The 21188-nt window shown below is 36.8% G+C and overlaps 1 protein-coding gene across 1 annotated transcript in view; it reads right to left on the reverse strand.

Moving 5' to 3' along the window:
• Positions 1-15790, reverse strand: part of LOC107732349 (UDP-glucuronosyltransferase 1-5-like) — a 36552-nt gene extending 20762 nt beyond the window's left edge. Inside the window, exons 1-2 of the mRNA XM_016543645.1 lie at positions 14874-15790; positions 3199-3330 (exon numbers count right to left, since the gene is read on the reverse strand). Of these exons, the coding sequence (XP_016399131.1) occupies positions 3199-3330; positions 14874-15716 (975 nt within the window). The 5' untranslated portion in view covers positions 15717-15790. The remainder of the gene's footprint in view (positions 1-3198; positions 3331-14873) is intronic.
• Positions 15791-21188: the final 5398 nt, after the last annotated feature.

Raw genomic sequence — 21188 nt, forward strand, 5'->3', positions numbered from 1 at the left:
GAGTTCACGTCAACGAAATCAAAAGATAAGTGCTGCATTTTATTAATTATCAGCTCATTTCAAAATCAAAGACCGTAATAGGAGAGCGAGCGGCATCAGCACTGGAAAGATAGGTTTGTCTTACTACTTGTAATGAAGATGATTGTGTGTTGACTGTCTGCGTCTTACTTTGTTTCATTCGCGGCAGTTTGCACTTCGGCTTGCTGAAGAGATACTCAGCTACTCGTCCACTGCGATGCGTGTTGCATTAGCGCAGTCTGACTAATGTCATATAGCCTATAACACGCTCTCACATGTTTATTATTTTAACATTTGTACATGAGTAAAATGTACATATGTGGTTTCAACAACCAGATGCATTTACACTTGTCCAGTTTCATCTGGAATGCGGCCCAGACCACCTCCTGAAGTGGTTTGAGCGATCGGATTTATATCCGTCTCGAATGCATTTCGGAGGGCATTTACACCTGGTCTTTTCACGATCGGATAGCTATCCGATCAGAAAAAACACATGAAGTGACCAGGTGTAAACAGGCCCTTATACACCTAACGAGCTGACATTAGGAGTAACGTCTTATAGTGGCAGGACTAATCTGTGTTCCACAAGGGCACATAACCAATCTGTGGGAGCCAGAATTCTTGTTAGTTGGTAGGGGATCAAATACTTATTTCATTCACTGAAATGCAAATCAATCTCTAACCTTTATATAATGTGTTTTTTCTGGATTTTTTGGTCGGTATTCTGTCTCTATCCATTAAAATAAACCTACCATAAAAATGACAGACCCTTCATTTCTTTGTAAGCGGGCAAACTTACAAAATCAGCAGGGGATCAAATAAATATTTCCCCCACTGTACACTGCATTATTTTTTTCAGTTAGTGCAATTCAACATGCTTTTTTGTTTCAAAGACATTTGTCATTGTTTTTCTTCCATATCAGAGCTGCATGCCTTTAACATTACTGAACCCACAAACTGACTAACATTTTTTTTACCAGACTATTTTGAGAACTAAAGTAATCTGATTTAGCATCGTCATGCCATTGCAAGCTGCTTTTGATGAAACACAAAATTTCATAAATAATAAAATTCATAGTCATCAATGCACACATATAAAATAAATAATCATATTTAGATAATAAAGTGGAAGAGTTTGTGTCTTATGAGTTTGTGGACAATAAAATCACAGTTTTTAATTCAGTGCATTTATTGCATGGTGAGATGGTCATTTGGTCTTTGAATAACATGCTGGGGGAGTTGGAGGATTTTTTTTAAAGGGCTTAGAAACAGTTCAAGGAATGAAAACTTTTTTGGCAGAAGAAATTAGAAAACTGGAACAAAATCCTTTTCAAAGGGGTTTCTTATGCAGACTGCATGATGTGCATATGTCCCACCACCCAAAACCAAGGGTTATTTTGGGCTTTTTTTTTTTAGACCAGGTTGCTTATTTCTCTAGCAAAACTAGGCAACACTGTTGGACATACTTTGACACCTAAAGGATCCTTAAACATGATCATCATAGTGTTATATTAAAGTAAGTTTGCATTACAATTGTATTTAAGCATTTAACCCTGATGCGCTGTTCGTTTGGGGTGTATACGCTCGTGCTGTTTGGGGACCCCAGATAACAAAATTTGATGATAATGCTTTAAAAAAAAAAAGAAAACGAATGCAATTTTACTCAATTTATTAATGTTTTTACTCTACATTTGTGCAGTTTTGGAAGGATTTATGGTATTTTTTTTTACATTTATATAAATAAAAAATATTTTTAAATAGGTTTTTTTCAAATTTTTATGTAAAATGTACTTTATAAAAGGCCCACATTCCTAATTTTTATTCATGGGAATAATGTGTGCCATAGCATAATGTGAAATTGTTTCCATCTACTTGAAAACAAACACTTTTAAAATTAGAAAAACATGAAATTTCAACTACAGCCACCAGATGGCTCTAGAGCATTACTCAATAACTCATTTGCCATTTCCTCATAGGTATAGATCTTTTCACATTTTTTTATTTAGATTTATGTTAAGAAATTATAAAATCATTATTGTAATAATAAAAAATTACTCTGTCAAAGTTTAGCAGTTTTTTGTACTGAAGTATATTTTTTTGCAGTTATGACACGATTACAGTCAAACTTGTATGTAGTGTTATATGTGTATATTAGCATGTGTGTGTGTGTGTTTGCATTTATTCTCCATTGTGGATGTGCTGTGGTGTCCCTTCATCATTTCTGTGTGTGTTATTCATTTTAGTTGATTTTTAATTGACAAATTATGTTAGAGAGCCACTCATGTCATGAACACTCTTTCATTTCTTATGAGTGGTTTTTATGGGTGTTGGGGGTGGGGTGGGATGTGTGGGTTTTTCCTCCCCCGTGGATGTGCTGTGGTGTCACCCCTTCAGTTTTTGTCTGTTGTCTGCATTGTAACTGACATTTTTGACAAATTATGTAACAAAAAAAATCATTATTTTTATAGTCTCCCATTGATTTCTATGGGAATTTTTTGGGGGTGTGGGTGTATGCGAGCGTTATCATTTTGCATTGTGAACGTGTGGAAGGGTTGCCACTTCATTTTCGTGTATTTTGTGATCTGCATTGTGGTGGATTTAGTGATTTGTATTTGACAAATTAAAAAGGAAAAAGTATCGATTTTATCATTTCCCCATTCATTTCAATGTGGAGTCTCCCGAGACCCCAAACATCATGAGTGTGACTTTTTTTGGTAACACTTTATTTTAAGGTGTCCTTGTTACAGTGTAATTATACATATAAGTACTGAATAATATTAATTAACTACATGTACTTACTATTATAATAACAATTCATTATGCAAAATCACATGCAAGTAAACCTAAGCCAAACCCAAATCCTAACCCTGACCATATAGTAAGTACATGTAGTTAATTAATATTATTCAGTACTTATATGTATAATTACACTGTAACAAGGACACCTTAAAATAAAGTGTAACCCTTTTTCACAATAACATACAACCAGATATCAATCCAGTTTAATTTTTTTATTTGTAGAGCTACCAAGTGTTGACAACCGTACAAAGTCTCATGCCATTTAGACAAAGGGAACATTTTTTTTTTATTCCAGCAAATGTCATTTGGGGACAAAAAGACCCCGAACAGCACCTAAGGGTTAAAAGTATTCTTTTATTTTTTAAGTGTCTCCTCACTTACCCTCTGAGGTATCTGCCTAAATGCCTCAAAAATTTCTCTGGCTTTGGCCTCGGGTAACTGTGGCACCAAGGAGCCCAGAGTGAAGACCACAAACCCATGCTCTCCAGAACCATTTACAAACTCTTCCAGCTCCTGCACAGAGGACAGATGTCAGAATTGAACATAAATAGGTAATATGTTTCAAGGACACAATGGATCAAGCTTAAACTGTTGACTCCTCAAAGCAGTTCTTCCTTACATTACATTACTCATTCACACAAGTACCTACATGAACTATTGAAAAGCAGGATACTGTAACATTAAACAGATCTAACCTAAAATGCTATGTGGAAGACGCAAGATAATTTAATAATTATAATATGACCGTGTGGTGAACCTATGAACCTAACTCCTATTTAAACAACTATCGCTTTCTGTTGTTAGCCAGATAAAATGACAAAGAATGGAAAAATGGATATAAGACCATCTTTCAGTGCACCAAAACACCAAGTACAAAAAGTCCACATATTAAGGCATTTTGACCTTAATTCAGGTAATACATCTTTTTGTCCCCTTCAGAAGTTACTCTTGAGAAATTTTATGTTTATTGTCCCCCCAACTGTTAGATCAAATTTATGCCCATGGGACTGCCTCACATTTCATGCAACTGAGTGATTATTCCCAGCTCCTCCCTAAAAACATGGGAATTCAGTCACACAAAGACATGAATGCTCACATGCAAGAGCCCTACAGCATGAGAGGCTTAGCAGTCAAAAGCACAGTATTCCGATTGAAAGAATGTGCTGGGAGAATGATTACAGAGCTCATGTTTTATACATGAAGTCCTGTTTTTATATGTTCAACTAATTAAATGTACTTTTAAGCTTGTCATGAATACCCAGAGATACTTGCTAGCATAAAGTACAGATTCAGAATGTATCCTCACCCTACTTAACATCTAATCTAATATCTCTCTCTTTCTCTCTGGTTATCTTTCATAAAAAAATCTTATGCATACTGAATTCAAATCTAATGCCATCATCTAGTGATGTCATCAATAATAGTAACAACAGTTATTTACTTAACTCGAAGGTACAAATGACTAGTAATTTTTATATACTTTAGTACCACCTTTTGGCGCATTTATGCATCCTGCAGAAAGAGTCACTGTAAAATCCCCACCACTAAACTACAGACTGACAAACACAAAGACAATAAGTGGAATAATCCCAGCAGTGAAAGGTCCTAGTGTTTTTGGACTAAATTGCTGAATTAAATATACCATTCTACTCTTACTATTTCTGCTATATAAAGATATGGCAGCAAAAATAGTAAGAGTAGTTTGGTAGTGTCCAACAGCTGCCATCTATGGGCATCACCAGCTTCTCAGCCCATACTTTAAGATATATATATTGCAGTTACGGTTGGAATCAAGTCTTCATTGGGTATCTGGCAACCTCAAACATGATCACTAGCATAATAAATTCTTGTACAGCAGTCTGAAATGTTTTGGCTCCACTTTTTTCAACAAAAATAAAAAGGTTTTGGTAAAGTTTTTGTTCTTTTAACTGCATTTTAGTCCTGTCTTTTTTCGTCAACGATATCGCATGTTCATTTAGTCTCAGTTATCGTTTCATGATCTTATTATCATCTCGTCATCGTCTCGTTTTTGTCAGGGGAAAAACTTTGTTGACGAGCATTTTTCATCATAGATTTCGTTAATGAAATTAACACTACTCGAGAGAAAACAGACACTTTTTCAGCAGCCTTGGATTGGTTCTTCAATAGAGAGAGTTTGAGCCTTGAACCAAACCAACCAGCTCTGTTTCTGAAAATCTGAACAGAAAAACTGTATAAGACTGTAGGGAATCCATGCAAACAATGCAGTGATTGCAATAACATTATTGTAATAACGATGCAATTATTATATAGATATAAATACACATATCACTAAGATTTTTTTTTAAAGAAAATAATACGTTTTTTTCGCCAAGGAAGCATTAAATTGACCAAAAGTGACAGTAAAGACATTTATAATTAAATTATTATAATTCAATTATGATATAATTATACAAAAGTTTTCTATTTCAAATAAATGCCACTCTTTTGAACTTTTGAAAAAAATGCATCTCGGTTTCCACAAACATATTAAACGTTTTTTAACATTGATAATAGCAGCTTTGCCATCACAGAAATAAATTACATTTTAAAATATATTCAGATAAAAAAAAAAAAGCTTGTACAGTACTGTATGTCGTTGTTTCAGATCACGGTGCCTCCGCAGAGCAAGGGCGTGTGAATGGTTGCCAGATTGCATAAAGCAAAAAGCTGGACAGAGTAACGTACGTATACGTTTAACAGAAATCTCTGATTGGGGGATCTGAGCTCTTGATATCTGGCAACCGCAAACATGAACGCTCGCATAATAGAGTCTTGTACAGCAGTCTGAAATGTTTTGGCTCCACTTTTTTCAACAAAAATAAAAAGGTTTTGGTAAAGTTTTTGTTCTTTTAACTGCATTTTAGTCCTGTCTTTTTTCGTCAACGATATCGCATGTTCATTTAGTCTCAGTTATCGTTTCATGATCTTATTATCATCTCGTCATCGTCTCGTTTTTGTCAGGGGAAAAATCTTTGTTGACAAACATTTTTCGTCATAGATTTTGTTAACTAAATGAACACTAGTCCGGTTAGAACAATGATGTCTCAAACCAGGAAATGTTATCAAAATTATCCTTTACTGAGCAAAATTAAACAGAACTTTAAAATATCCAGTCAGCAAATCTTTGCTTCAGTCTCTCCTGGCAGCCGAGTTCTTTCTAGAGAATGACGTCAGACCCCCTCCTTTTTATATGAGAAGTCAACAATGGAATGGACTAAAAAAGTTGACTTATACAGTAAACTAGAAAATCTATCTATTCAATAAACTTTAAGATTTTCCAATATAATAGTCTAGAAAGTTTGCTAATGTAATAAGCTAGAAATTTTACTAATATAACTAACCTGAAAATTTACTATAACAGGCAAGTCAACTCTAAATAACAATTGAATACAAATAAACCACTAATAAAACTAAGCCTTTTTTTTTTTTACAAGTATAGTAGAGGTCTTCAACCCTGTTCCTGGTGACCCACTGTCTTGCAAAGTTTATTTCCATCCTGCTTCAGCTCACGTGCATGTGTATTTTCAAGCAATCCTGAAGAACTTGAATTAATAGTTTTCAGCCACATGACCTGTGTGGTGACCTGGCGGGCAAAACAATGGGCCAACATGGCAGCATACACAGGGCTATCCGTAGAAATGCAGCACAAGCCGATGAAATTTCTTTCTGTTTCAAGCTACAAATATTTGGATCACCTGTCAATAGAAGAAAAACAAAGATATGAACACAAACTCCAAGTTTTAGGCACTTGCGATCCATATACAGCACCCGCCCCCATATTTGGGTCACTAAAAACCGCCAAGTCCCAGCCAGAGCTCCACTTTGGTGATGTTTACATCTATCTTGTGGAGAATCTCTCACCTTACACTGCAGCCAGGATGAAAGCGCACAAAATCAGGATGGGTCAATAATGCTGCCGTTTGGGAGGTGAAGAACACAAAATTCTTCATTATCAAAGCCATGGTGAGTAGGCCTACTAATTAACAAACACTATCTATCTAATGTTAATCCATGGGTCGATAGTTTCAGAGTGATTGTAGTTAATGTTCTAGGGGAGTAAGTTTTGTAGGTTAACAAAATACATTATGGCATAAATCTAATAAAAACCTGTTTTCCAATGTCAGGTAAATCATTCCTACAGTTTAAACCAGTGTTTCCCAACCTTTTTTAGTCGCGGCACCCTTTGGAAATTTTAACAAACTTGTGGCACCCTACAAAATTAATTTTGTCACAATATTTGAATTTCTAACTTCGATATGATAATACGATACACCACTGACAAGATTCCACCCCCAACCCCAGATGAATGCACAGCATTTTACAATATGCTACATTTATCAGAAGACACTGAAAAGGAACCTGTCCAATCGGGTGGTGCGTGCAGACGCACTGCACTTTTCTCTTGAAAAAGGTTGAGAAGCTCGGATGGATGTTTGATCCAGATGCAGTTTACATGTAGGTGAACTTCACCAAAAAGAAGTTTCCTCCTACCTTATTACCTTCCTGAGATATTGCACATCAAATAAGAAAGATAAGTGAAATTTCCCTTGAGCACACTTTTTTATTTTTTTTTATCAGCAGTTTCTCAGCATGATAATGTCCAAATATAATGAAAATGTAGAACGTTTTCAATCAAACGATACCTAACTTTTAACTCTCCTTCCTATAGCTTTGGAGTTATGAGTCTTTACTTTTGTGTAATCACTCAGAAAAAAACAACAACTCTAAAATTGCCTTCAGGGGTTTTAAGGGTTAATAACAGCACTTAATATGTGGGGGTGTGGTAGAGTTTCGGTGATTGGCCCACCGGAAAAAGTTCAGGTGCTCCCGATTGTCAGTCAATCTAGGCCTACTTTTCCTTTCGTCCACAGCCAATCACAGGCCCCCTCCTTGCCCAGACCCTGGGACGGATGTTAATCTGGCCCTGCCCAGCTCCTCCACAATGGGCTTCGTCCCTAACCAGCGACTGTCATCTGATGGAACAGCCAACAGTTTCCAAGCTTCAGCTGAATCAAAGAGGAACACTCCCAGAAGCAACCACATGACAGTCATTCTATCAGTGGTGTGAAGTACAGTGACATTTGAAGGAGATTAAGGAAGGAAAAGACTCATGCAGTGTAACCACACAGGTTAAAGTGCAATCATAAATGAGTCAGGACTGGGTTCAAATGATGACGATGTTTGCAACTAGAAGGATGTGCTCAATCCAAATATGGCATTACGGTAATCAATTATTCACTATTGTTTGTGGATTATTTATATTTATGCACACAGAAGAACTTCTCACAAAAAGATTCCACCCAATACAGAATGTGCACACACATTAATTTGTTCTTAACCTTATTCAAATGAATTTGGAGAATTCTAAATTAGATATTGGTTGTGCTGATGCTGTTTAAAGCCTGTGCAGACCTCTACCTGATGTCATCGACAGAAGCTTCGAAGCCTCAGTATCAGGCATAACATCACTTGAAGGACTTACCTGGGTTTCTGATTCTTGTCTGGAAGATTTTTAAGATAGTTTCTTACCTGTATTAACCTACCTGATGTTCCATTTGTTCCATCTGGATAGTCGTTCTCTGTGATTCCCTGTGAAAGATAGACTTACCTGTGTTCTTTATGTCCTAGATGGAAAGATAAGATATTATGTGATTCCTAAGTTCTCTGTTTACTTCAAGATATTTACCTCTGCTTTTGTTCAGATTTAAAGGGATAGTTCACCCAAAAATGAAAATTCTGTCATCATTTACTCACCCTCATGTCGTTCCAAACCTGTATGAGTTGCTTTCTTATATTGAACATAAAAGAAGATATTTTGAAGATTGCTGGTAATCAAACAGTTGGTGGTTGCCATTGACTTCCATGAAAGATCAAAGACAATTTTTTATATAACTCCGACTGGATTCGTCTGAAAGAAGAAAGTCATATACACCTAGGATGCATCGGGGGTGAGTAAAATTGCCTAATTTTTATTTTTGGGTGAACTAACCCTTTAAGTTACCTGTCATGCCTACCTGGGGATTCTAAATATTATTTATGATTTACCGTGTGCCTAAGTTGTAACCCAAGACGAAACGACTGTATAAGAGAAGTGTTAACTTACCCAGGAAACTCACCTACTGCTACCTGCCTGTTTCTCCAGTGCTTTTGTTCTAATAAACTCCTGCACATGAGTTAAATGAATTCTTGTCTGTGAAGTATCGTTACAAACATTTTCTGCCGGACCTCCCTTTTGTAGAGAAAAATATTTTCAAGCCCCTCACCTACATGCACCCATAAAGACAGTCTCAGACATGACATTGCTTGCAAAATACTATAGGATTTTTAAAAACATTTTAATTAATACAGTACTACAACTTCTCAACTTCAACAGACTTCTCTTTGTGCTTGTGATGTGAAGTATGTAAGTGGCATCTTAACTTGTTCAGCTTCTTGTTCAGCGTCACACTGGTGTTGTACTGGTAAATCCAAGGGCAAGATATGCTTCATCTTACTTTCTAGTCTTTAAACACACTGTCTACACCAGACGCAAGGCTATCTACACTGGATGTGACCAACGACTTTTGGCGCTGTTAAATTTGGAGTGATCACTGTAAGCGCCTCAGTTCAAGAGAAGCGGCAGAAACATTCGGTGAGCATAAACGCATTAGTCAGCAAGAATAATTAACTCTAGAGAGAGCAGCTAAATATATGCACCATATAACATATTCATTATAATTTTTTACTTTTTTTCAGTTTTTAATTTGTTTGAATCAATCCATTTTTATGACATCCGTTTTTATCAGTCCGTTTTTATTACAGCCAACATTTAAAAGTTTATATTTCAATCAATGAACTGGAGTAGAAATATAATGATGTAATTGTAAAGATAGCATTGTATTTTATTATTATAAAAACCCAGTTGAGTGTATTTTAAGTATTTGTATACAAATCAGTTAATTTTAACCTTCAATATTATAGTACTGTACTGTACTATAACATGATAGTCACCAACTGACTATCATATGTTTTACAGCATTAGTTGAGAGATTTTTTTCCTTGAGAAAATTTGCCATGTACTGTACCTGATATATATCCAAAATAATCAATATCGAATCAAATCAAATTGAATCAGAATAGCACACGTACATCTGCAAGATGCCTGTTAAAGATTTCTTCATCTGGAAAGCATCTGCTGTGTTCAAACATCTGATAGACATCTTTCAGATGTCAGTTTTACATACATTCTAAATAATAAACATCTTAAAGACATTTTCTAAACGTCTATTTGACATCTGATAGGACACGTCCTATCGACGTATTGCAGATGAGCAAACACTAAAAAATACGTCTTGAAGACGTCAAATAGACATCTCTGTGATGTACGTGTGCTATCAGGGATAATCGAATCGCAAGCTTGTGAATCAAAATCGAATCGAATCATGAAATTTGTATCAGAAACCAGCCCTACAAATTAATATTTTATGTCCAATTATTTACTTATGTGGCAAGTAGCCGGGAAATAAGTAGGATCATTTTGCAGTATCACTCTAAAGAGGTTTCTTTTGCATAACAATCTGCTGATTGTACACTATACCTTAGCCTAACCACACCTCCCTTTTTATAAATCCGTGTTTTGGGGTACTCAAAGGTAAAGTCGTTCATTAGAAGCCAGTCTGCACCGTCTTCTGCAGTGTCCTTCTGCAGATATCTACTGGACAGTTCATCAAATCTGGCAAACAGTTTGTGGCAGAGGAACACTCTGAAAACTGTCAAGCGTGTTTCTTACTCTCTAAGGGAAAGTCATCTTATCTGAGTAACCGGTGAAAAAACGTGGTACAAAAGATGGAGGTGAGGGACAATGGGCAGCTGCCTCGTCAAGCTGACAGGGAATCAAAAGCAAGAAGTAAACGGCAGGAAGTGTGAAGGAATCAGCAATGATGCATGGTGCCACAGGGCAGGAAAGGATCCGTGAGCAAAACATCAAATCCTGTTTCTCTTAGACTCTTAATCAGGGGCTCATTGTACAGCAGCCTTTCACAGGCTTTAACCTGCAGATATGTGAACTGCATCAGGTTCCCCAGATTTGCAAATATAACAGTTACTTGTAGAAGCTTCTCAAACAAATTATTCTTTATGTGTTCCAAGTTAGCATCCAGCTCAGCAAGGGTGTACGGCACATGAAAAGACTTAGTGGGGTAATTACCAGACACCCTAATCAGAACACTGGTTTTAGGGACCAGGACCACCATCTCATGACCCCTCTGAGAAAGCTCTTCCACCAGGATCTTCATGCTCAACCAGTGGCTGCCATCCACTGGCATAACAAGCACTTTCCATCCTGCACAGGCTCTGAGGCGAACAAGCATAGCAAAGCTAGAAGCCCCAGAGTGGAAACACTCAGTACTCTAACCATCCCTCTAATGTTTGTACAGTATACAGCATACAGAGATACGGTACATTTAAGAAGCCTGGAAATGTTTTCAGAACAGGAGGGGCCTCAAAACTAGACAAAATGGGAGTGAATGTTGATAGGCCACTGCAGCATGTGTGTACAGCACAACTAATGAGCTCAGACATTGACGCTGTCGCTGCACTGCGGTTTAAAGTCTAACAAGTGGGTGAAATGTAGCTCTGGGTTAATTATTTCAAGAACATACGAGCATATAAGAATTGTCAAAGTTATCTAGAGATAGCTTTGTTCATACAAAGGTAGAGGACCAAATGTCTGCAACAGATTTTGGTAACACTTTTAACACTTTTAGTGAGGTTCAACATGTTAACATTTAATGCATTAGGTATCATGAACCAACAGTAAACAATACTTTTACAGAAAATGTGAATATAGGTTCAAGTTAATTTCTACATAAATTTGACATTCGTGATATTTCAAATTGTATAAATTTATATAATTCTGTTATTCAAGTAAAGTATTTATAAATCAACATTGACCTGATGACAATTAAATATTAAGATTAAGCTTAATGTTTAATTTTTAAGAATTTAATTCTGTTTTCTTCATTATGAAATCAGGACAGTTTTATCACTCGGACAATTTGTATCACCCTGACAATTTTTTACTTCATGCCTCCCAAAAAATTTCTAAATGAATTTTAACTAAAAAAATTAAAAAATCATCATAGAAGAGATGTATTTAAGTCACTGTATATATGAATTGCATTCTTAATTGAATACATTTATCAGAAAATAAATGTCAGGTAACTGACATAAATGTTAACAAACTGAACTAAGCATAACCAATATTTTCCAAGGTCACATATCATGCAAACTGTGGGTGTCTCTCAATCAGCTCCCTAGGTTTTGAAACAGTATATTGTGTACACAAATTCAGGCTCTGGTAAGGACAGTAAGGACCTTTCTAACTGTGAATATAGGTTCAAGTTAATTTCTACATAAATTTGACATTTGTGATATTTTAAATTGTATAAATTTATATAATTCTGTTATTCAAGTAAAGTATTTATAAATCAACATTGACCTGATGACAATTAATAAAATATTAAGATTAAGCTTAATGTTTAATTTTTAAGAATTTAATTCTGTTTTCTTCATTATGAAATCAGGACAGTTTTATCACTCGGACAATTTGTATCACCCTGACAATTTTTTACTTCATGCCTCCCAAAAAATTTCTAAATGAATTTTAACTAAAAAAATTAAAAAATCATCATAGAAGAGATGTATTTAAGTCACTGTATATATGAATTGCATTCTTAATTGAATACATTTATCAGAAAATAAATGTCAGGTAACTGACATAAATGTTAACAAACTGAACTAAGCATAACCAATATTTTCCAAGGTCACATATCATGCAAACTGTGGGTGTCTCTCAATCAGCTCCCTAGGTTTTGAAACAGTATATTGTGTACACAAATTCAGGCTCTGGTAAGGACAGTAAGGACCTTTCTAACTACACATTGGGACACTGATGGTGACATGACAGTGTCCTCATTGTACAACGTCACTGCTGGTATTTGAACAACACCAGAACTGATATTTTTCAGACATTTTTTAATGCTTTTTAAAGTACATTATGATAAATACTTTGATTTATATAAATATATCTGCACCGGTTCAGTTGTAAATTAAGTGTAAATGTTAGCTAGATTATGTTCAGTACCTGTCTATCAATGTATGTTTATGCTGAAATATAATTAAACAATTGTTTGTTTGTTTTTGTTTTTTGGCCTCTGTTAATGTCCTGTTTACAAACTTCGTAATACACATTGTATCAGCCGCAAAGTGTGATACAGTAGTTGTTATATGCACAGCGCTGCTTTGTGTACAATGGTTACTTGGGAAAAAGCTCTATTTCTGCTGTTCCCAAAGTGTCATCTACTTCTGTCAGAGAGTGAATTTGTATTTTCATTGAGCTCATTCTTGGTGTTTTTTGCCGACTGACGTGAAAAGAAGTGAATGTGCATTCTAAAATTGAAATAATTTGGATAATAAGGTATGTAGAACATACAATATATTGATGCGAGCTCTTTTCCTCCTGGACATTATTATCAGACAGACTTTAGATTACATTAAATCTTCATTTCATCATAGATCATTCACATACGTAAACACAGCTTTATCAGTATCAAATTTTCTATCATCACATCTGTAAAACTAATGGTTTCTGTTCAGATTTTCACCCAAAATCTCGGTTCATCCCAGTTAATTTAACTGAAGTGATCTGCTCTGATGACCGGTTCTGTGAGGTCGTGCACTGATAGAGAATCATGTCCATTGGCTGCAACCTATGCGCTATGTTTTATGCAGAACTTGAATCGCTTTTGTATGCTATTGAGTGAATAAAAGATATAAATCCTTACAACAAATGTAACCAGTTTGAAGTGGAACGAATTCTGATTCAACAGTGGGAATGAGGCTGTAGCTAATGGACCTTTTTCACATTTCCAGAGTTCTTAGAAGCAGAAGTCATCATATGGGTAAAATTCTAAACCAGTGAATGAAAAATACAACAGGTCAGAAATGATAAAGATGTTAAATCTGACATCATTCCCCCAACCGTCGCCGACAGGTACAGATATTTAGCATGCCAAATATTTCACACGTCGGCGATTCTCTCAGATTCACACTGTGTGATTGTCATTCGCGTGAACGAGCACTGATTTGCCTCCAATATCGGGAATTTGTCTGCGATTTCACAAAACCTGTCAGCGAGTGAAAATCGAGGCTAAAATCGTGCAGTGTGAACTCGGCATTACGTAACAGCCGTTTCAGGACAGCCACACCAGACAAGTGTAGTCTCAGACCAGAAGTTAGGGCAGAGCTGACAATCACCTAACCTGCCCCCACCTCTAACCCAAACTTCACTACAAAACCTCAACCCCTTGCAAATGCCTAGCCCCACCCCACCACTAAACCTAACATTAATATAATCTCTATAATCTCTACCCTAAATTCTGATCTGAGACAGCTTGCCTGGCATGGCTGTCCTGAAACTTCTGTGACCGTGCTGTGGCTCTGCAGTTGGATACTATTGCCTCTGCTTGAGAGCACACACAGCAAAGTGTGCCTTTTCAAAACACAGATATATCTTGATAAAATATATTTTTTTATATGGGCTGTAACAGAAGCCAGAGGCTATTGGCTATAATTTTTTTTTTTAAGTTGTGCCCTTTAGTAGTTAATAGGTGTCAACCTTCAACACAGGTACTTTGCCTCAGTGCCCAGAGATAAAAAATTTTCATATTGTTTTTAAAACAGAGATGTTTCAAGAGAGGCATTCACACATTTCTGGAATGATTATGCTCTGTCCTCTTACAGACCTCCTCTTAAAAGACCCAAACAGTTTCTTGCTCTTTCTCAGACAATTAGATGCCATTCATTTAGACAAAACACTCTCTTATGGAATAGATGCTTGTTTTAATCGTTGCTTATGCATTTGCTGCCTATTTTCACAGTCCATGATGATGAGTCAATGACAGACAAAGAATAGAGAAAAGTCAGATGAAAAAGAGAACTATGGCACTGATCATATTAATGCAAATTTACATGCAGATGTAATTATAAGAGCTTACTTGTGACAATGATTTTGGCTTCTTGGTTGCCATTCCTCCAATCATGACCATGTTAGGCATCAGCGGCCGTGGAAATTCAAAGGCAAAGTCGAAACGCATAAACCAGAGAGCTGCACGACTCATGATCTCCACTATCGATGTTTTTCTCTGCAGTACCCGTGAGGCGATCTCATCAGCAAGAGTAAACAAACGTCTGCAAGCCATGGGCTTCAGCAGAGCCCTGACCAGGTTCACACTTCTTTGCCAAAGATTCATGTGGTCAGTAAAGTGAGTAAAAGGTTGTGGAGCATAAGAAGCTGGAACGGGACATTGACTGGCAAGAGTATCGACACCACAAGGAAGGTTTATTTGCATATAAATAGCTGGAATTGAGAGATATTCACCAGCTATTGCTCCGATGGGCTCAAATGGATCTGTGAGAATTGCATCAAAGTTGTAATCTTGCAGTTTTTTCATCAAATCCTTGTTGAAGAGCAGACCCTCTGCGTTCCTCAGTATAAATGTTTGCAGAATATCCAGTGAGATGATGAATGACTGAAACTTAGCCAGGTCTGTAGAGATATCAATGCTCAGAATTGTGTTTAACTGATCTGCTAAGTTCGCTTCTAATTCAGCCTTGGTGTAGTTCACTGGATATGTCAGAGTGGTGGTATACTCTGAAGGACCCATACTCAGACTTGCCTCTGGAACAACGACCACCACCTGGTTTCCTCTCCTCCCCAGCTCCTCTACAATAGGCTTCATCCCTAACCAGTGACTGCCATCTGATGGAATAACCAACAGTTTCCCAGCTTCAGCTGAACCAAAGGCAAAGAGACTCAGGAGCAACCACACGCCAGCCATTTGATCAATGGTATAAAAAAATCTTTCACTGTGGCTTTTTCCAGATAGAGGAAATGTCGACGAGAAATGACCAGGTCATGTGTAGCTTAAACTACTCTAATATCTCACAATTAATCTGGTTTATGTTAGCAGAGGTGGAGATTCAAGCAGCTAGGTGTGACTTTGTCTGTATAAGGCAGTGAAAGCAACCAATTGGGGTGAAAGTCTAGAAACATGTTATGTCATGCAAAAAATTTAATAGGAACAGATGTATATGGCTTGTAATGGCATGGATGAAAATGAAAAAAAGAAGAAAAAAAGGAAAAGCATATTACAACTAACTTTTGCACAAATAAAGAAATACTTTATTCTTATCGAATGCAAAGCTCAAGGCAAACATAAAATGTCATACGGTGTTGTTATTTAAATAGGTGTGTATTTGACTTTTTGAGATATGCTAAATATTGGATGGGTTTGTAGAGCAACAAATGTTTTAAAAATGGATGAGGACATGTTAAATGTATATTTGCAATTTTACCTCCCATTTGAACAGAAATTGAAATATAACAGAATACTTTTAAATGTTTATCAATAATCTATAACCTTCTAAATAAAAAACAATGCACTTTAAAATGTACATTTGAAACATAGACACTAAATTCAGCAGAACAATGTGTAATTAAAGTTCATTACTGATGCAAATTGTGCTCTTTTAAACATTTTTTTTTTTAAAGTGAAGCCTGAGCTTGAAGATAAAAATCAAAGAGCATGAAAATACTGGCCTATCAACATGTATACTTATAGGGATAGAAGCATTTTTGATCAGGTAATCTTCCAAATTGTGATAATGTTTGGCATGATTGGTTATTCAATTTACAATCCAAAACCTTGCATGGCTCACAGTTTCCAACACTGAGACTTACCTCTGTAGGAACAGCAAGGCAACTGCATTAGTTTTAGAATGAAATTGTACACTGCTAATGGAATTACTGTGAGCAATTACTGTTGAGAATTCCCAGGTGGTCACATGACCTAGCCAGCCATGGGTGGAGCCAAGTCTCCTCAGGTGCACTGAATCATTATTTAGCTGCCATTGTTTGGTGTGTGTGGGCAACATGCAGCTGAAGCTGACATTCTTTTTCCTTCTCCTCAAAGAGAGCTTCTTGTAGAGTTGATGTGTTCCTGACTTTGTGAGTTTATTCCTTTTGGTATTTTATGTTGATTCTTGAAGTTATATATGTTTGAGTTCCATGTGATGTGTCATTTATATGTACTAGTGTTTCTATTTGATTGATAAACTGTTTTGTGTTGAATTATTTGGATTATATGACTTTGTAATTTATTGTTTTAGTTACATTGTTAATTGTATCTAAGACTTGTTTGTCCGTTATTGTCTTCTGTTTTTAGGAACCATACAGCTCTATTTGAATTTTATGTTGCCATGGCTCGATTCTTATGCTTCTAATTGTTAAATAAAAATCATGGACTGAGTACTGTATCGGTTAACAGCTGGATCAGTTAACAGCTGAAACTGGTTAAAGATTTGGCAAAAAAAGATAGATACATAAACAATAAAATGGATGGTATGATTCACAATATTAGTTCCCTTTTGAAATGGGCTCTCATGTCTCATGTTCTCATGTAAACCTGCTTATGGGGAAACTCCTGTTTACTCTGAATTCTGAAGCCTGATTTGTTAACATTTGTGTAGCTGCATGAATAAATGACATTTCAGCCCGCTAAAAAGGGCAGAGCCAACTGCCTATGTCAGTTGTGCCAAATGCCGTTTCATCAGAATTTTCTCCTTCAGTGTGAAGATCATCTTCTTTGGAGTCCAGCGAGGAGAAGAACAAAGAAGCCTGCTTACTCACAGTAGAAGAACAAAACCGTGTACATTATTAACAGCAATGTTGCAATCAAACTTATAGCAAAATTTGGTCGTTTTGTATGTTGCTTCAGGGTTGTCATCTAAGGTCCTCTGAGGAGAACGGTCGTGTGTTTCGGACTGTCTCTGGCCCCGCACACTTATACAAAGTGCATGGACGCGGCTCTTTCCCCTCTGAGGCAAATTACCCAAGAGCTCTCTGTCTCCCAGCCAGTGGGCCACCTTCCTGGGGATCGTTATCGACTCGGCCCAGATGTGGGCCTGGCTTGCACCAAAACGCTCACTGACAATTCAGTGGATAGCAACGTCCTTCACATTGGGGGTCCCCCTCAAAGTTTTCCAGTGGATGCTCAGGCCTCATGTTGGCTGCATGGATGCGGCTCTTTCCCCTCTGAGGCAAATTACCCAAGAGCTCTCTGTCTCCCAGCCTGTGGGCCACCTTCCTGGGGATCGTTATCGACTCGGCCCAGATGTGGGCCTGGCTTGCACCAAAACGCTCACTGACAATTCAGTGGATAGCAACGTCCTTCACATTGGGGGTCCCCCTCAAAGTTTTCCAGTGGATGCTCAGGCCTCATGTTGGCTGCATATCAACTGCCTCGAAATGATGCCTGTTTTTCTGTCCTTAAAATCCGTACTGCTAGCCTTAAGGGGGCACCACGTCCTTGTCTGTTCTGACAACATGATGGTGATAACCTTTATAAATCACACAGGTGGTCTCAGGTCATGGTCCCTCTACAGGATGGCAAGACACCTGCTTTTATGGGCACAGTGCAATCTGTGTTCACGTGCAAGGCAAGCCGATTCCGTTCAGGAAGGACCTCCTCTCCCAAGAGAGAGGCATGATTTGGCATCCCCAGCCCGAGCTGTGGAGCCTTCATGTTTGTCCGCCTTGTCCTCATACTGTACTGACCTGGAACTTATCAACAGTCCTCATGGCCCTTTAAGGTCCTTCCTTTGAACCGCTTCAGTTGTTTTTAAAGTCTCTTATGCTTACCAAGGCTTTGATTAAAAAAAGAAAAGTAAAACTGTAATATTATTAGAATTTAAAATAACTTTTTTCTATTTTTAATTTATTCCTGTGATGGCAAAGCTGAATTTAAATAATTTATCAGAAAAACAAGTATCATCTTGAGTGTCACTTGATCCTTCAGAAATCATTCTAATATGCTGTTTTGCTGCTCTAGAAACATTGGTTTAATGACAGAAAACTAAACTATTTGTTCTTACTCGCACATAATAACCCTTGTCCTTTCGCTACCCTGAAGGATTTGCAGCAATAATATCAATAATTTCAATTTGTTGCATAGATTGAAACTGAAAGCAGGTGCCTGATTTCTTCTATCAATGCTTTGTTAGCCAGTGACTTAACAGTTAGCAATTGTGTGAAGGCACCTGTTAAGTAAACTTCAGACAAACTTGCAGAGCACCATTATGTCATGTTATTTAAACTAATGATCTGTAACTGAGCTTCAGAGATAACCAAGCAAAAAGATTAATGATCAAAGTTGTTTTCAACAATTAGTTAAAATACCTTAATATAGCATCCTTTTTTTTTTTTTTTTTTTTTACAATATCTGTCCTATAACTATGAATTTGTTTATTCTGATTTGAAATAACACAGCCAGTCCTAACTAAAACATAAATTTTTTTTTTTTTAAATGTTTACCTGACACACTCAGTAGGTTTTGCAATAATTTATGCATTTAGCAGAGGCTTTTATCCAAAGTGATTTACAGTGCATTCAGGCTATAAGTTTTTTTTACCAGTATGTTTGTTCTCTTGGAATTGAACCCACGACCTTTTGCGCTGCTAATGCAATGCTCTACCACTGAGCCACAGGAACACTGTTTTTGGAACCAACGTTTTGTGAGGCTTTATTCACATCGCTGATCTAGGTCATGGAGGTATTCAAGTTATAAAAACACAGATTATACAGATTAAGTCTCTAAACCAGGGGCCACCAAACTCTGTTCTGGAGTGCCGCTGTCCAGGGGCGGATTTAGTGATTTGGGGGCCCCAGGCAAAATACAGGAATGGGGCCCTATACATTTTCACACATTTACAATCTTGAGGTTCCTTTCACTGCTGTGATGCTCGCTGCTGCATGACTGTGTCCCACAGTTGTCCAATTTTTTAAAATATTTTTCATGTAGCCTACATGTTATAAATTATGGATTTCTTTCATGTTGTAGACCCCTTATTCACAAAAACCGGTTATAATAGTATTAGAGTAGGTTAGACACTAGGTGGTGCTTTGGGGTAATTTTCACTAAGCAATTGTCTACACAATGTAAGGCTGTCTAATTCTAAGCTTTAAAATTCATTTATTTTTTATTTATTTTAATTACCAATTTCAAATTAAACCGAAGGAAATTAAATATGTACATACTTAAGGATTATCTCAACCAAACATTAAGTGTGCCTTTGTGTAAAGTAACTGTGTATGCGTCCTCCTACTATGGGATCAGATTCCCGTCTAAAGTATTGCAGTCACGGATAAAAAAATAAGCGTGAAAACAACATTTAAAAACGCAAGTAAAAATATATTGCACAAGATTTCAAAATGAAAGCAAAGTTTTCAGTATAGCAAACAATGGTCAAGAATAGAAAAATAAGCGTAAATCAGAAAAATTAATTTAAATTAATTAAACTTTAAACACATTTAAAATCATATTGCACAGAATTGAAATATTAATGCAAAATTATCTGACTTGCGCACAAAATAAAATTTTCCTTGTTTATATTTCTTTTACTTTACTTTTACTTTTAGTCATTTAGCAGACGCTTTTGATTTATATATATTCTATATATTATATATACATATTTCTCCGTTTTTTTTTTTTGCTCTCAGACATTTTCTGCTCATATTTTTATTTTTTGTATGCTTATGCTGTTTTCTCCTTAGCTCTTGTTTGCACGTTCTGCGCTTGCTTTTCCAAATAGAGTTTCATGTAAATCAGGGTGGGTTTAAGCATCATCATTGGTCCACTAGTTCTTGATTGACAACTCCTCCTCTAGCCAATCAGTCGAAGAGGGGCGTTGACGTCACTCCAATGTGCCTCATTAACTGCCGATGCTCAGTGTTGTTCACTTGCAAAGGTGAAAATGGATAACTGTCAGCTGGGAAACATCTTTCCATACAGAACACCGTTATATGTGTCTGTCTGTCACTGCTGTACGCCTACCTGTTGATCTGTTAACGTAAAATGAGCCGTCCCAGCGATCTTTCGTGGTTATATTCACCTGTATTTATTCGCCTCCGGTCACATCGCGAAATGGAGCAGCCACTAAATGCTCCGGCCTCGCGAAGTCACTGATGTGCCTGGCTCGCCTTTACCTGACTGATTATAAGTCTTGTTATGGTTATTACTGTTAGGAGAGGATAATATGAGTAAGAGCAGGGGTTTTCAAACTGGGGTCCGTGTCGTGACCCAAAGCCAGGGGGTCCCGCAAAATAATTTGCTATACTGTATTTTCCGGACTACACGTTGCATTTTTTATCTTCTGATCGTGCTATGATTTATATTCCAAAGTGACTTATGCATATGCATTAGGGCTGTGCGATATTGAAGAAAAATGCGATATGCGATAACTCATTAAATAAT

The sequence above is a fragment of the Sinocyclocheilus rhinocerous genome, unplaced genomic scaffold (assembly GCF_001515625.1).
Source record: "Sinocyclocheilus rhinocerous isolate Xijiao unplaced genomic scaffold, SAMN03320098_v1.1 scaffold3203, whole genome shotgun sequence".
Lineage (NCBI taxonomy): Eukaryota > Metazoa > Chordata > Actinopteri > Cypriniformes > Cyprinidae > Sinocyclocheilus > Sinocyclocheilus rhinocerous.